Below are 16102 nucleotides of genomic sequence, written 5' to 3' on the forward strand. Positions count from 1 at the left end.
GGGTGGGGAAACCCACAGAAACGAAACTACGTGAATCAAGCAAACAGAGCACGTGTCATCTACTGGCTTTGGAAAGCCACATAAAGTTGTTTATAGAGGCAGTCTGGGGGACAGGGGCGATCCTCAAGGTGTCTGCAGGTGTCAGGTAAAGGTGAGGTCAGACACATCCAGCGGCTCACAGCTGGGAGGTGGCTGAACCCCTGCAGCTTCTGAAGACAAAGAAGGGTGAGTGTGCTTGCTCATGCATTCCCCACAGCACAGATACAAACCATGAAAGGTATCATCCTGCAAAACTCACAGAAGGAGAAAAAAAACCCCAAAACCGCTTCCTGCAGAGAAACAGGAAGCCAGCAGTGTCTTTGGCCTGTTTTCCCTATTTTCCTGTCAAGTGCTTTCCTCAAGTGAGTGTGTATTTGCTGCACTGCAAACAGCACACCGAAAGCTTCGCCTAGAAATGCAAGGCTTTGCCTCACGTACCACATCATCACACTGCACTTTCCTGAAGAGCTCCAGCTTTTGGAGATTCCAGTGGGGTGTTTAACAGATTTATGAAGTTATGAAAGCTAAAGCCAAACCCATATAGCCTAAATGCCACTAAATCCCTGTGTTGCCACTTCCCATTAGCTAGGCTCTTCCAAAAGCCTCGTGCCAGCCAAGAAGACGCATCAGGGAGCAACACGGAGAAGGAATTTAAATGAACCTGGGGCAGGAGAAGGGAGAAGCGGCAGCAGCAACACAGCAGCAGAATGTCTACCCAAGCCAGGTTCTAATTTAACAGTGATAACATCCCACCAGGTTTCTTAATAATCCCATTAATATACGGACATGAATTTTCGATGCAAGTATGGCTTTGTACCCACCCAAAATAGCCTTCGGGTTTCTAGGTCTGGGAAAGAGCAGAAAGCTGGTGGCCTGAAGGCCTCTCCCCTGTGCCAGAGCAGGCACACCAGTCGTGTCCCAGTTATCAAACCCAGCCTAGACACCTGGAAATAAAGTTTGTGCCGTGAGGATGGATGATAAATGCTTTAGGAGAAGAGCAGGCTTTCAACAGGGTGTGCAGTGTTCAAGCATCAGCTCGTCTCAGTTCCTCTGAACTTGTCCAAAAGGGCAGCTGAGGGAGGTGATGTTTGGATGGGATTGTGGAAACTTCCTAGGCACTGAGAGTGAGTCACGACGGATGAGCTTGAAGCAGAAGGTGGTAAACTAGGCTCTGGGGACGCCTCACACAGCCAGCTGAGCCCAGGCTCTGTCGCAGGCTGGAGGAAACAGCACTTGTTCATCTGACTCATACCAAGTTACTGAACTAAATACAAGAAGTTGCACTACGGTCAGTGCAGTGGTCAGACCTTTTAATTTGATACAAACCCAAATGCATTTTACCCTGGCTTCAGCTTCAGCTTTAACGATGCTGCCAATCACCAGCTTTGGGTTTCAGAGCCAATAATACCACTAAGATGCACAAAGCATACTTTTTTGTCTAAGAGAGAGTTTTAGGCTGCTGGCCAACCAGTATTACCAGGGTGCTGGTTCCTCTGCTCACAGTTTCAAGATGGCATCAAGAAAACCACGGCAGGAGAGAGGGGAAGTGGCAACTCTTGAGCCCCATGCCACACCCAGACCTCGGCAGCAAGGTCTGTGCCTGTGACAGACTTTGGGAGCCACTCATGCCTTTCCCAGGATTCCTGGCAAAATGTTTCTGCAAATTTCAATTCTGTCAGTGTCTTTCCCTTGAGAAAATACCTATGGATAGGCAATGAATGCAGGGATGCTGGCAGGGCATGTAGCTGCTTTGAGGCTTTTCCATGTCTGTTTCCACAGGGAAACCCTGTTAAACTGTAACAGTAACTGCAGGTGTTATACTGGTAAGCAATCGATTTCCATGAAAAGTAACAAAAGCCTCCACTGAAGTGGGCTAGAAATCTGGATCCCTGAAAACCTGAGCTCACGTTCTAAACAGCATGCTGTAGGCATTGCTGTGAGCTCTGGCTACTGAGCGATCCAGTGGGTGCTTCTACGGGGCTACTCGTAAGCATCGCCAGTAGCTGCAGGCACACCTGGTGTGTAACCCCACACACTGTATGTGTGGTGCAAACTCAAAACCTATCCCATGGTCCAGACTGAAACACTCTTGTTCCCCCTTCTCCTGTCACTGCTCACCAGCAGCAAGCCTTCCCAGGAACAGCCTGATGGCTGCACGACACTGGTCACCAGAAACGCCCCACGTGCTGGGGCTCTCCGAGCTGCCCGAGCCTGGAAACCATTCAAGGCACTGAGAAGTGTCCCTCATGGTGTCTCTCCAAACTCCTACACCAATAACGTTCAGGTGTGAACCTCAGAAACCCTCAGCAAGGAAGGGTACAGGGATCATATTCTGGTCTTCCCTGCTGGTCTCCAGCTCAGACCAAAGGCTGTCCACTGCATCATCCATGTAACTGACTAGGACAGAACACCAGAGAGACTCACCTCTTAATAGGAAAGGCTGTCAAGAACACTCAAAACCACTTTCTGATACTTCATAACCTCTTTTAGGGTTTGTTGGTGCTCAAAGGCAGCCTTGAAAATCCTTTTCTTTTGGGTATTTTTTCCCCCTGATGTACAAATCTCTGTCATGCCCAGATTCTCCCAATTCCTCTGACTCCAGGGGAAATTTATGAGCAAAACAAAGGCACCTTTTTGGCACTGCTGCTTCTCCCCCTGCTGAGAGGCTCTCATCTAGGATGTCGCCAGCAGCGATGCCCAGCTGGGAGCATCCCTAGCTCCCCCAGCAGCAGTAAGTTTCAGGGAGGTGGCACAGTGGAGACAGGAGTCACCAGAAGACCATGCAAGCCAGTGTGGTGACCTCTTCCACAAGAGCTGAAGGGAAGGGCGAAGAAAATGTGATCTGTGTTTACAGAAACGCTGGGGCCAGACAAGGGAACGCTGCAGGGCAGGCATGTGCGTGTTTCATCCCTGTCACAGTTGATGCATCCACAGAGTATGTGCTCATTGTTTGCTTATTCCACATGCTGCAGACAAAGTAGTCCTGCATAATGATATGAACTGCATTTATCTCTTTTCTGATTTGCACCTTCCTCAAGAGGTCTCATTTCTGTCCCTTCCAGAACCAACTTCAACACTTCCAGGGTGCATTTCCAAGAGGACCGTAGCATTTCCCTCTCAAAATATCAAGGTTAGCTCAGCCCAGCTGCTACCATGATCTTTCATTAGTGTCTTCCCCAAATTCTGTTCACCTACCAAGTGATCCCTCAGCGACTCTACAGCAAACACCTCAGTGCTGAGAGGCAGTTGTAGGGAGTGAAAAGGTCCATGTTTGGCTTGAGGTGTCTCCCCTGGATACTCTGCCAGCCACTGCTCTCAGGCACCTACCCACACCTGGACAAGGTCTCACCTCTAAGACACCCAGCTCACCACAGAGCAGTACCAGTTGCTATACCAAATTCAACCTGGGAGTTTGCAAGGCACAGGCAGGAGCCAGGACACGGTGTGGTGGGACAGTCTGTCCGTGAGAGTGCAGCAGACAGGAACTGCTGCCTCTGAGGGATTCCAGGTCCAACAGCTTTTGCTTATGAGTTAAAGTCCCTCCTCCTACCTCCCAGCTGATGTTTTCGAAGAATCTCTCTCTCTCTCCTCCTTTCCTCTCTTGTTGCTGATGGGAAAGGCTGTGAAGCCAGAAGTCTCACCCCAATCTGCTCTGATCACGCTGAAGCAATGCCCCAGCCAGCTCCAGATGATGCTGCTGGCAAGCTGCACTGGGACCAAAGATTTGTTCTTAAGGAGCAGTTCTGTTATGTTTGCAGAGCAGAACCAGGTTCAACTCTCCTTTACACTGGGAGAGTTTTTGCTGCACAGCTGATGAAAAGCAGAGTCTTCAGCTGTATTGTTATTAATGCCAGCAACCATGGCTGAGAACACCCAGGGCTTGTAGCTTCTATTACCCATTAGAACTATAACACTATCCAAGCTATATTCTCCATTTACATCAGCTCTAGCATTTTACCTTGAGTACATATTGCAAGCTATCAAAATGCCAAGGCCCATAACAAACACAAAGGTTCCATCTTTATGTAGACACGTTTCAGAGTAGCAGTGCTAGGTCACTGATGCTATTCAGAATTGCTTCTTGGGGTAATTGGTGCAGCTCTTCTTCCTGAAGTGCTGTGCTTTAATCTTTTCACTCTATAATCTCAGCCTTATGAACAGCCACAGAAACATTTGTATTTTCAGAACATAAAGGACAATAAATCAAGAGTGAAGTTCCTGCTTGATTCTGACTATTAAAAGCGTTTCAATAGTACCCCCAGGCTGAGCAGGTATCTTTGCAGTCTTTTATGATTTAGGCAAAGCAACAGATACGTGAAGGAGAAACTGCAGAGCAGTAACCCTTGGACTGCCTTTGTAAATCAGGACGGGGTTTATGTCACCCCTCAAAAAAGAGTTGTAGTAGGACTGAGACTTCCTGTACACTCCTTTATGAGGAACTGCAAAAGTAGGGCATTTTCCCTTTGTTATTAAAATCAGGTAATATCCAACACCTGTATGTAAAGATGTACATGTACACCTCTGTGTTATAAGTGATTTTGTCCCCTTCCTATCTAGTAAGCTGATTTACTCCGCAGCATTCTGTTCAACTGTTTACAAAGTAACTCTGGTTTTCACTCCTACTTCTTCTAAACTTGCTGTTCCAGAGAGGAGCAATGCATAAGCAGCTGCTGCTTCTTCCAAGCAGCTCAGCTGAACTCCAGTCCCCTATTTTTGAAATTACAAGACCTACACAACAGGCTGGGGTCATACTCGATGTGACAAATTTCATTTCCCTCCCTTAACCCAGGGCTTTACAACACATCGTGGTGCCAGCAAAAGGCCCAGAAACCAGTATTAAAAAAAAAGCCAGTTTAGCAGCCCCCAAGCCACAGGCTGAAGATGGGACATGAAGGCATGACAGTCCTTTGCAGAGCTCCACTAACACAGCTCAGGTGAAGCAAAGGAACCTGCCCGCAAGCTTCCTCCTCCACCGCTTTGCAGGTTGACGTGCCCGGCAGTCCCTGAGAAGACAGATGTCTGGAGGTCTCCAGTTCATATGAAAGATCTGTTCTGACATTCCAGTACTACAGAACAGAGCTGAAGTTAGCTTTGCATCTCAGAAAGTATCACTGAAGTTAGCAGGACTCTCTTAATCCACTCTGAAAGATCTGTGGCCTGCACAGGATGGGAAAATATCCCATCTTAAAGATTATTTAACCTACACCTGTAGGGATCTGAAATCTCCCAGGAGAGATCTACTTAGATGCCATTGGTAACACATTCTGTATGTTAAAGGCACAGATCCTGCTCTTTCAGCTCCCACAAAGCCATGCCTGCTGCAAAGGATGGGCCATCAGCGAGCGACACGCGCTGTGCGGGACGACAGCCAGGGAGACCCGTGTCCGTAAACAAACTGAACACACCATCCTGGGAGAGGGGAACGCCACCAGTCACCATCAGCAGTCGGATCGCACTCTATACCTCCCATAAATAACAACCTTAGCAAGAATGGGCTCAGGGCAGGGCAGCTATTAGCATGCAGAGCAGAGCTCTCGTCCTGCCAGCCTAGGCTTCCCGTGCGCACGCTGCAGGAGCTGCCTGGGGGGTGGAAAGAGAGACTAGGTCTTCCATGAACAGCCCCATAATAACCTCAGTTGAAAAGTGCATTTAAGGCTTCAGCCTTTCATTCCAGATCCCTCCAGCTGTCACAGTTGTCTCATCAGCAGAGGGGCAGCGTTTATTCTGTTCTGGGTGATAGATCAGGCCCTAAAAGAGCATCCTTGCGTTTGATATTTGTTATCCTTTACCCAGAGAGAAGAAATTAGGTAAGGAGTCAGCCTCTAATGTAGTTCTTTCATTAGCAACTTGGATTCAAGATGGTGAAGTGCTACCTACAAGAAGGATGTGAAAGGTGTTCACCCAAACTCTTGTGTTCCAAGGAATCTGATCTCACGCAGCCTAATGCCTCTGCCATGATTATTATAGATTCTGAATAGGTAGATACAAACTCACACATGAATATTAATTAGCTTTCAGTTCAACTAGAACATGTCTCAATTTCACATCCCACACGTGCATGCACCCTTTGCTGGCTTTTGCAACAGAGAGAGGTAAGATCAATTTTTTTATACTAAAACCTGCAAGTTTAAAGAACCAGAAGTGTTAAAATATCTCTGCATTTGCAGATTTTTTGCTCCTCCAAAGGTCTCTCACACGCAAAGAGATTCAAGGACATGTAGATTTACAAATCAATGAATTGTACTTTCAGTATGCAATTAGGCAGTGGAAATTGAGGTCACTGAGCAGCGTAAGAAACACCAGTTATGAAATGAGATGATAGCTCAGTTTCTTTTCTCTCATCATCTTCTAACAACAGCTTTACAGAGCACCCCCGAATCCACTTCAGTGCCGATACCCTTACTGGCTTTAATACTTGAGGGTTTAGTGCTTGAGTTGCAGCTCCTGGTCCCTGCAGATGGAAGTACATCACAAAATAAAAAGCAGCGCACAACATTCCACCAGCATGTGCCCCGTTCTGCTGGTCTTCAAGAGGCAAAGCTACAAGACCTTTTGCTTCCTCAAAGGTCCCCACTGCCATGCTGCAAAGCCACCTGAACCACCCCTGCCAGGGGGACAGACCTGCTTGGGTCAGCACCAAGGAGCCTAGCTCCACTCAGCCCATGCTCCCATGACACTTCGGTAACAGATGCCAGGGCAACAGATGGAGGTGAAAAAAATCAGGTCCCTGCTGGCTCAAGACAACTGCCCCCTACCTCCTGGGCCTTCCCCAGCAGCTGAAGGCTGCCCCATGTTTTATATCCCCTCCCTCCCCAACCACTTCCATGAGCTCTTACCACTTGACTTCAATCATCGTTAGGAGTCTCTTAGCAGGAACCTGCTGCCCACAGCTCCTGTCTGTGAAAACCTGCTCTTAATTCACAGAAACAATCAAGGATTAGAACAGGTTTTTAAAAGAAATGAACCATGAAGTCAACAGAAGTGAAACAGTCACCGCAGAGAGTGATGCATCACTTGAAAAATGAAGCCCAAGATCACATGTACACGACTATAGAAACAACTTTTAAAATACTAAGCAAAGCTCCCAGATACAGTAGGCTCACCAGTAAGCGTGGAAACAAGGAGAGAAAGAACATCCATCTTCCTTCAGACCCATTCCTCCGCACACGGGCACGCTGGTACAATTTTACTCTAAAAGGCATGAACAGATCTGTAGTTTCAGTCAGGTCTGAGAGCCAAGGAGATATCAGCTACTTCAGCTGCTGGCAGCACACAGAGATTAGCAGCTAACAGTTTGCTTTTAATTTTAACCAGACCCACTGCTTTTGTATTTCAAGAGACTCTTTGGGGTTAACAGGGAAGCCAGGTAGTTGCTGTGCTCTCCAGTGCACTCGCTCCTCCATAGGTAAGGAGGTGATGTCATTATCCTTCTTAACAGGGTATCAGTCATCCATCACGACACCTGAGACAGCCTACCAAAACCAGCTCATGCAACAGTTACCCTCCCAGCCTGCATAGCCTGCCAGAGAGGAGGATAAAACCCACTGTGCTGAACCAGCTTTGGTCACAGCAAGGTGAGAATACACCGAAGGTAATGCATGTGCCCCTGCTGCTGCCAACAGAGAGCTTGCAGCTCGTTAGCTGCTAAACAGTTTTTATAATCCTTAAAATCACTGTGGATTAGAAATGCTTTTCTTTTCCTAAAGCCACAAGCGACCTACAGAATGCCAACCATTCCAGTTTTCTAAAAATATCCCCGACAGAAGCTGGACAGCAGAGATTGTCTTACAGGGCTGCTTTCAAGGTCACTCCCGAGATCCGTGCTTGCGGTGGCTTCAGTCCCCGCGCCTCGGCTTTGTCCCTGGCAGCTCTGGGAGTGCATTTCACAAACTCCTGTCAGCATCCACGCAGGCCTGTCAGCTCCAAGCACTCACAGGCTGCATTCTTCTTCTCACCTCTGATTGGCACCCTGACGGGAAACAGCCCCTTGCCCCAGAGCTTTGCTCCCGGGGCGCTGGGTGGCACACAGCCCGTCTCTCTCCGACTCCCTGTGCTGGCGCGACCGCTTTGCGTAGAGACTGGACGCAGCGCGCGCCAGGCGCAGCCTCCTCTCCCATGAGGAAAGCAAACACACGTTCTTGAAGGAGACCCAAGAACATGGCAGCAGGGAAAATACAACCCCCTCACCTTTCTGAAAACAGTGTGCATGCCAGAGGCGTGACGGAAATCCTGAGGGAAAAAGAATTCTTTAGGAAAGCAAATCAGGTACTTTGTGATTACCTTCATTAATGATACAGAGTACAGTCATCTGCAGCACTTACCAAAGGCTACACCTGAAACACAGATTTATTTTACCCACCTGTTGAAGAAACCTGATGAAAATCTACTGCAGTGGACTCGACTCAGTTTCTTTTCATCGATGCTTCTCCAGTCACTGTGATCTGGGTTCCTCTTACTGACAGAGCAGGTAGCGTTAGCTATAACCCGTTACAGTTCGTATCTTTGCCTTGTGAGGGGGAAGGCTTGTGAGAAAAAAAATAATTCAACCAGAACAGAGATTTATCTTCTTAATTCTTTTCGTATTGCAGCACCTGACCAGCAACATCTCTTCCTGCTGTAAAAGTAACTGTAACCTTACTGACATCCCCACCTTTCCTAAAATGCAATTAACATACCTTAATCTTGCAGCTAAAGGCATTGGCCTAGATTTAAATCTCATTTAAAACCTGATATACCTGAATCTGAAGGGGACATGAGAAGTGGTTCATAAAACCCACACCTCCCTCCTTCATGAAGATGGTGAGCATATTCTGAATAAAGTTATTCCCAAGGGACAAAAATGCACTTCAGGTCCATCCCCTTCACCTTTGTATGAAATGGATTGCTGTGAATATTTTCATGAAACAGCCAGGAGCATGTGGTGATCCATGGATAAAAGTGCAAGACTTATGTCTTGAGACATCTGATGGCAAGAGGGTAAACCATACCGTTCAAATTAGGAGTAAATAATTTGTAATTACTAGTCACATTTGCAATACTGCTGATAGCAAGGCCATGGAACGTGGAATAATTATGGGCAACTCCATCAGCAGCATGCCAGATGTCACACACACGTATTTTCCCCAAATTTTAATGAAACAAGACATTTTGCAATTATATGCTACATTGTTTGAGTGCAGAGTCTAAGGATGTAACACACTGCAATAGTCCCAGGGCAGTAAACCTATTATGTCTGCACTGTATCACATACATTTGTATTATATACACGCTACACATACACTAAATATGGGATGCCCAGAGTACCACAAACCTTCCAAGTTACAGTATGTACTGTGCAGTGTTGACAGCAGTTTTATGAGAAGCTTGCCACCTCTTCTAATTATGATACCTGCTTCTTCTGAAAGAAGATTGTAACTTGAAAAGCAATGGGAAATGCTAAATTTGATTTCCTTTACAATAATGATTTATTCTCAGGTTTAGATTCTATAACTTTGTGAAAATCAACTGAGGATCTCCAATTTCATAGTGGAAAACAGCAACTCCCGTTCTAGCTGATAGCATCTAGTTTTTATTTCAAATGAGACTGGACTAACCAAAACAGCTCATATACCAGGTCATAAAGCTTCCTAATAAATTTCACTGTCTATAAAATGTTGATTCATCGTGCAGCATTCTGCAATAAAATCCCATAAACCCCACAAAACCACACCCTGCTGATTTACATCGTACTTACAGAAAAATGAGCCCAGTGTACAACTTCATGCTTTATTGTTGCATTATGGCCACACTGACAATTACAGAAACATTCTTTTGCAACCATTGGAACAGAACATCTGAACATCTCCCGTGCTGGTACGTTACCATAGCATGTTTTAAAGGTATCAGTACCCATCAGCAGGCAATCCAGATCACCAGTTACGATTATTTTGGGCAAGGTAATGCTTTGGTAAGGACACCTATGTATAAACACAGGTACCTCCCAACGATAGATAATACACTTTTATACAGACATTTTCTAACCATATAGGAATTCTTGTGCTCTAAATGCCACTAAAGCGATCTTGAGAGTCATATGCATTGCACAGACTTACACCCCATCTAGTCATCAAAGAGGAAATGCAGGTGTTGTCTGTGTACAAGCTGTACGCACCGCATCAACAACCGGCAGCAGTAGTTCACAACGCAGAAGCATCCATGTTCCCGGCTTTTAGCGTGAGAATGGAAACATGGTATGGCTTTCAGAAGGGAGAAGGATGTATTTCTACCAGCCATGACTACACACAGAGTAGGGGTACCCAACCCCACCTAATCATGTGCTTTAGTTTTCCACTGTGGTGATCCAGCTCATCCTGAAAGATACTTCCCTTTGGCCAAGGACACTGTACCTGAACTCTACCAACTGCATTGGCTACGTCACCATTTGACTACAGCAGGAATCTAGATACGACTTCAGCTGTAAGCACAACTCAACTCACTCTCAAGCCAGCAGTTACCAGCACTAAGCAGCTGTGCTGATCTGCTTCCCTGCTGACGTAGCACACTGACAGCTACCGGCTGCATGACAAGCGAGATGCCACCCCCCCCCCCCGCCCCTTTCTGTCCCTAATCTTCAAACTGTCCTGCCAGCAAATCACCTCATGCAGATATTCCACGGTGCTCAACCACGCTGCCCTCACGAGTAGCTACAAGCAAGGCCTCAGACACACCAACAACAGAACCAGGAAGCATGTTTTTAGAAGTATGCATACTCTAATGTCCTATAAACAACGCTCGTTCCTTAAGGCAAGTGCGGCTATCTAATTAAACTGAAAACAAGGACTGCATATACAGACTGTTCATCTTTTCTTGGGTATAGAATAAAAATATCCCTGTCTAGTCTTTGCAGAACATCATTTCCATTCCAAGCCTGTGAAGAGATGGAAATGCCATGTTCCTCTCACCCACACAAAGTGAGTTATTCCATTTGTGAAACGGGCCGTGTTTCACAGGCTTTTGTGTGAAATCAGCTACTCAGGAAACAATTATCTAATCTGCAGAAAGTTTTTTTTTAAATTGTACTTTTAAAATCTCCCCCCTGTTTTTCTGCACTATTGGATTTTATTTATAAATGTGTTGGTAAACTCAAACTGTCACTGATCTGCCAGGTGAATGTTTGCAGTGTGAGCTCTGGTACCCACTTCTTTTGACGTTATGGGAAGTTTTATAAACATAGAGAGTACTAAAGGCTGCACTGTATTTATAGTCCATTAAAAACACAAGTACACTTAAAAAAAAAAGTGGGTGGAATGTAAATAAAAATATTTTCCTGGGTTTTACAGAGATGAGTTGCAGAAGGAAAATGACAGAGCTAACTGATGTTGTACTGGGCAATCAAAAGATTTAATTATGTAGCCCAAGTCAATCCAATTCCTGTTTTTGAAAAGTTACCTTTTTATTCCTTCATATCACTACTGTCCTTATTCACAGTAAGGCTGGGAAACAAATAAAATGTGCAACAGAGGTTAGGTCATAAAGTTACAGACGCCTACTAATGGCATTTCTTAATTTCAATCAGGGCTCTCAAACTCTAAGTTAAAAAATAAAACAGATCTTTTGCCAGTTCACTGGAGGGTCCTGAGCTCTTTCAGCTGGCTATTGGAATTGAGAAATCCTGTCCTCAAAAAATACAGCCCCCAACGAGACCTACGAGATCACAAATGAGTTGCCTGCTGCAGCAATGTTCTTCAAACTCTGATTTCTCTGCCCTCTCCAAACCCACAGGCCTCCAAAATGGAAGACCCTCAGCAAGACTGTAAAGAAGATTCAGCTGGATTTCTGTCCGCTTGAAAATGTTTTTGGGCCTTTTTATCATCTCACGAGTTGAAATCAGAGGGCTCAGTCACTGGGGTGTAACACCAAAGGATACTGAAGGCTGCAAGGGTTCTACATAATCAAGACAACCTCTGATTTCTGCCTCAACACACACAACAAACTCCCTCCAGACAGTAAAGGTACCAGTACAAATTGGCTATTTTTCCTTACCAGCTTAGCATAAAAACTACGTTAACTATCTCCTATTGCAATGCCACAACTAAAAGTACAAGTTTTAAGCTCATTAATCATACTATTTATACTAAAGTTTTATCTTGGCAATAAGAAAACCTTATAAAAAACCCCACCCCTAATCAGCAAATACTTTATAGAGAATTTCCCATCTGGGACAACAACTGGAGGACGTCTTCATGTTCATTAACCCATGAGAATTAAAGTAAAAGAAAAAGCATAGTATTTTAGAGGTCAATTGTACTGATTGGAGAGTGTGAATCCTAAAGGGTTTTGTCTCGAAAACTTCTTCAGTGGTGGCTGCTGGGTTGAGATTCCTCTGGAGAGCTCACTTGCGAGGCTGGTGGATGTGCTGCTTGATGTGCTGTGGGTGAGGAAGCTTTTCCACCGAAGGATGTGGTTTCTGATGAGCCACCTGAGCCGCAGCCGGCGGGAAGTCCTTGTCACCCTGTTCCAACAACACACCGGGAACAATGTGAGATATCTTAAAAGCATACTGTCCAGTTCAAGTGGATGTTAAGCTCTTAGAAAAGGGGAAGAGCAGATGGGAAACACTGTTGTGTGTTCCTCTGAAGTGCCCCCGTGTGCATCCCATCTTGCCTTTTAGCCAACTTCAAAATTTCTCTTACCTGAGTTTCATAGAATCATAGAATGGTCTGAGTTGGAAGGGACCCCAAGGATCATAGAGCTCCAACCCCCCTGCCACAGGCAGGGCCACCAACCTCCAGCCTGGATCTACACAAGGTTGCCCAGGGCCCCATCCAACCTGGCCTTGAACACCTCCAGGGACGGGGCATCCACCACCTCTCTGGGCAGCCTGTTCCAGCCCCTCACCACTCTTTCTGTAAAAAACTTCCCCTAATATCTAATCTAAACATTCCCTCCTTTAGCTTCAATCCATTCCCCCTTGTCCTGCCATTGTCTATCCTTTTAAAAAGTTGATTCCCTTCCTGTTTGTATGTTCCCTTCAGGTACTGGAAGGCTGCAATAAGGTCCCCCCACAGCCTTCTCTTCTCCAGGCTGAACAAGCCCAGCCCAGCTCCCTCAGCCTCTCTTCATAGGGGAGGTGCTCCAGCCCTCTAATCATCTTTGTGACCCTCCTCTGAACCCTCTCCAACAGTTCCACATCTTTCTTGTATTGCAGGCCACTTCTTCCAATTCCACACACCATCCAGGAGCACAGTATCTCAGAGTGAGTGACCCAAGGTATAGAAAAATACATTCCTATCTTCAGTGGTTAACAGCTCCTCACGCTAAGTCACCTTCACTGGCTCTGTATGGTCAGGCCTCCTTGACCTGTTTTGTCTCCACAAGCAACCAGAAAAAGGAGGCTATTTTACAAACAAGGTAAGGCAGTGCAAAAAGCTACCTTCACTAGAAAGCCTACAGTAGGAATGCCAGCTCTGTAGGAAGCAAGGCAGGATCCCAAACTGCTTTTGTCTCAAGTGTGAGGAGTGGCTAGCTATTAAGTTCAACATGGTCTTTTAACCAGGTCCATGAGCATCAGCCCTCCCGAGCTGCTGCTGGGCAGCTTGGCCCAGGTGTAACCCTTACACCAGCAGCATTTACAGCGGCCACTGCTGGGTCAGTCCCATGAGGTTTGAAAAAGCAACGGGAAACAAACTACTGTGAGTGCTCAGAGACAAGAGGAAGATAACCACAGCTTCCCTCTTTAGAAACAGGGACAAACACATAAGCCAGGAACCCCTGGCATTCAATCAGCTCACGAAGTGACAACCGTACACAGAGGTATATTGTACAAAGCTGACATTTCAGATGGCCTGTTTCACACCTGACCACATTTCCATCTAATCCAAATTCTCCCTTTCTGTTCTGGCATTTTTATTAAATTTTGTTTAAAATCTTAATCACTAGATTAACTTTTAACATATTTTCACTTTTTTCTCTACTCTAAATTGCATCCAGTTTTCAGAGATCTCATCTTCTCAGGCTTGACATTTTCTACCTCCTTTCCCAAATGCTGCTGTTTGCCTTCTCCATACCTTGCTGACCCCTCAACACCTTGTTGTCCCGAACAGATGATGTGAATGCAGATCTTCTATGACTCGTGGGTACTGTAGCAGTTGAGCAGATGACAGAATCGGACTGCAAGTGTTAGCAGGAAATGCCCATGCTTAGAATCAAAGTACCACAGAATAATTCAGTTTGTAAGGGACCTCAGGACGTCTTCAGCCTAAGCTTCTGCTCAAAGCAGAACTAGCTAGGAGATCAGACCAACTTATTCAAAGCTTTTATCCAGTCAGGTCTTGAAAACCTCAAAGGACAGAGAGTGAATAGCTCCTCCAGGCAACTTGCTTCCCTGCCTGAATGTCCTCACAGTCAAAAGGTTGGGGTTTTTTTGCGTCTAGTCTGGCCCTTCCATTTCAATTTGTGTCTGTTGTCTCTTGTAAGCCTGTCATGCACACCAAACAGCATGGCTCCATCTTCCCAGTAGCTTCCTTGTAGTGGCTGCCATTAGGTCTTACTGATACCATCTCTTCTCCATGCTAAACAAGGCCTGTTCCCTCAGCCTCTCCTCCCAGGGCACATGCTCCCTGACCACCTTGGTGGCCTTCCAGTGAACTCACTCTGCTTTATCAACATCTTTCATACACTCAGGTGTCCAAAACTGGGTGAACTATTCCATATATGGTCTAAAGCGTGCTAAGCAGAGGGGAATAACACTTCCTTCTATCTACCAGCTACTTTCCTGTTAGTGCTGGCGAGGATGCCCTTGGCTTTCTTCGTGTCTTGCATGTGGCTGGCTCACATGCAGCTGCTGCCTGCCATTCTTCCACAGCCTGTCCTCCTCCCTCAACGTAACAGCCCTGTTCTCAAACCTATTAGGTGTTCCTCTCAATTTGGTGCCTTCCACATGCAGCCTCATGAGGAGCCTCCCAACTGATAAGACACAGAACAGATATATAGACTTCTACTTGACGCTGATGAGAAATATTATATACCAGAGAATTTTAAAATATGATTGGAAAATTACTCTGGGTTCAAAACAGCATTGCAAGGGTTTGTTTATCACATAACAGAAGACATTTTCATATACATTTGGGAGCTATAAAGTCTCAGAAAATGATAGACCAAGTTTGCTCTTCATAGGTTAAATAAACAAACCTGGAGCTGACAGCTTACTGAGGTTAAGTATAAATATGTAAGGATAAACATATAAGCTACTATCAAGTAACTGATTAGCTAACAGAGAGACAAGTTACAAAAGTAACAAAATAGTTTCCTTCCATGTTGACTCTTGGATGCCTACTGAACTGGAGGCAACTCATTAAAAAACACCAGTGCCCTATGACTGTTAAAGTGCTATCAAAACAGTAGAACATTAATGCCATAATTAGTTAGAAGTAGTTAGGCATCTAAATCCCTAAATTGGTACCCATCTTATTGCAGCCAGAGGTGCGGTAATACAGCAGTGCCTGCCTGCTACCTTTACAGCCCAGGGCACGTGACATCACTCACTCTTTCCCCCTGTGTAGTGTGACACAAGCACAGCACCTTCCAGGAAAACCCATTAGAGGTGCCAACGATGTAAGGCCACCACCTGTCACTATCCACAACCAGACAGACTAATTTGGCAGAGGTTAAACCCCCTTGCGTTCCAACAGACCTCAGATTGCTCCGGGTGGCTGGGGGTGGCTGGGAGAGAAGGAAGGGGGTGGGGTAGGGTAAGAGAGAAGAAAGAGAGGGGGCTGCAGTTCTGTTGGTGATTGTTAAGGCACATCTCTAGTACCTTACACCACCGTGTAAAGCTGCGATAAAACGCCACCTGTCACAACGCACAAGGCACGAATTACTGATCAGGTGATTAATGGCTAGCTAATACTAATGACTGAGCTGATTGATTTCCAGGTCCTGCCTGCTGTTAAGATCCAGGGAATGGTGCCTTGAATCCCAAGTACCTCAAGACACACATGGCAGCTGAAACAGGGATCTTCAAACACGAGTGTCACTCCTCACCACAGACCAAGCCGTAGCAGCACATTTAGCACACAGCCACTTT

The 16102-nt window shown here is 45.9% G+C and overlaps 1 protein-coding gene across 1 annotated transcript in view; it reads right to left on the reverse strand.

The window, feature by feature from the left end:
• Window positions 1-12107: 12107 nt before the first annotated feature.
• Window positions 12108-16102, reverse strand: part of DAP (death associated protein) — a 52418-nt gene continuing 48423 nt past the window's right edge. Inside the window, exon 4 of the mRNA XM_084260234.1 lies at window positions 12108-12529. Within this exon, the coding sequence (XP_084116360.1) occupies window positions 12410-12529 (120 nt within the window). The 3' untranslated portion in view covers window positions 12108-12409. The remainder of the gene's footprint in view (window positions 12530-16102) is intronic.

This window comes from Gallinula chloropus, assembly GCF_964237585.1.
Source record: "Gallinula chloropus genome assembly, chromosome: 2".
Taxonomy (NCBI): Eukaryota; Metazoa; Chordata; class Aves; order Gruiformes; family Rallidae; genus Gallinula; species Gallinula chloropus.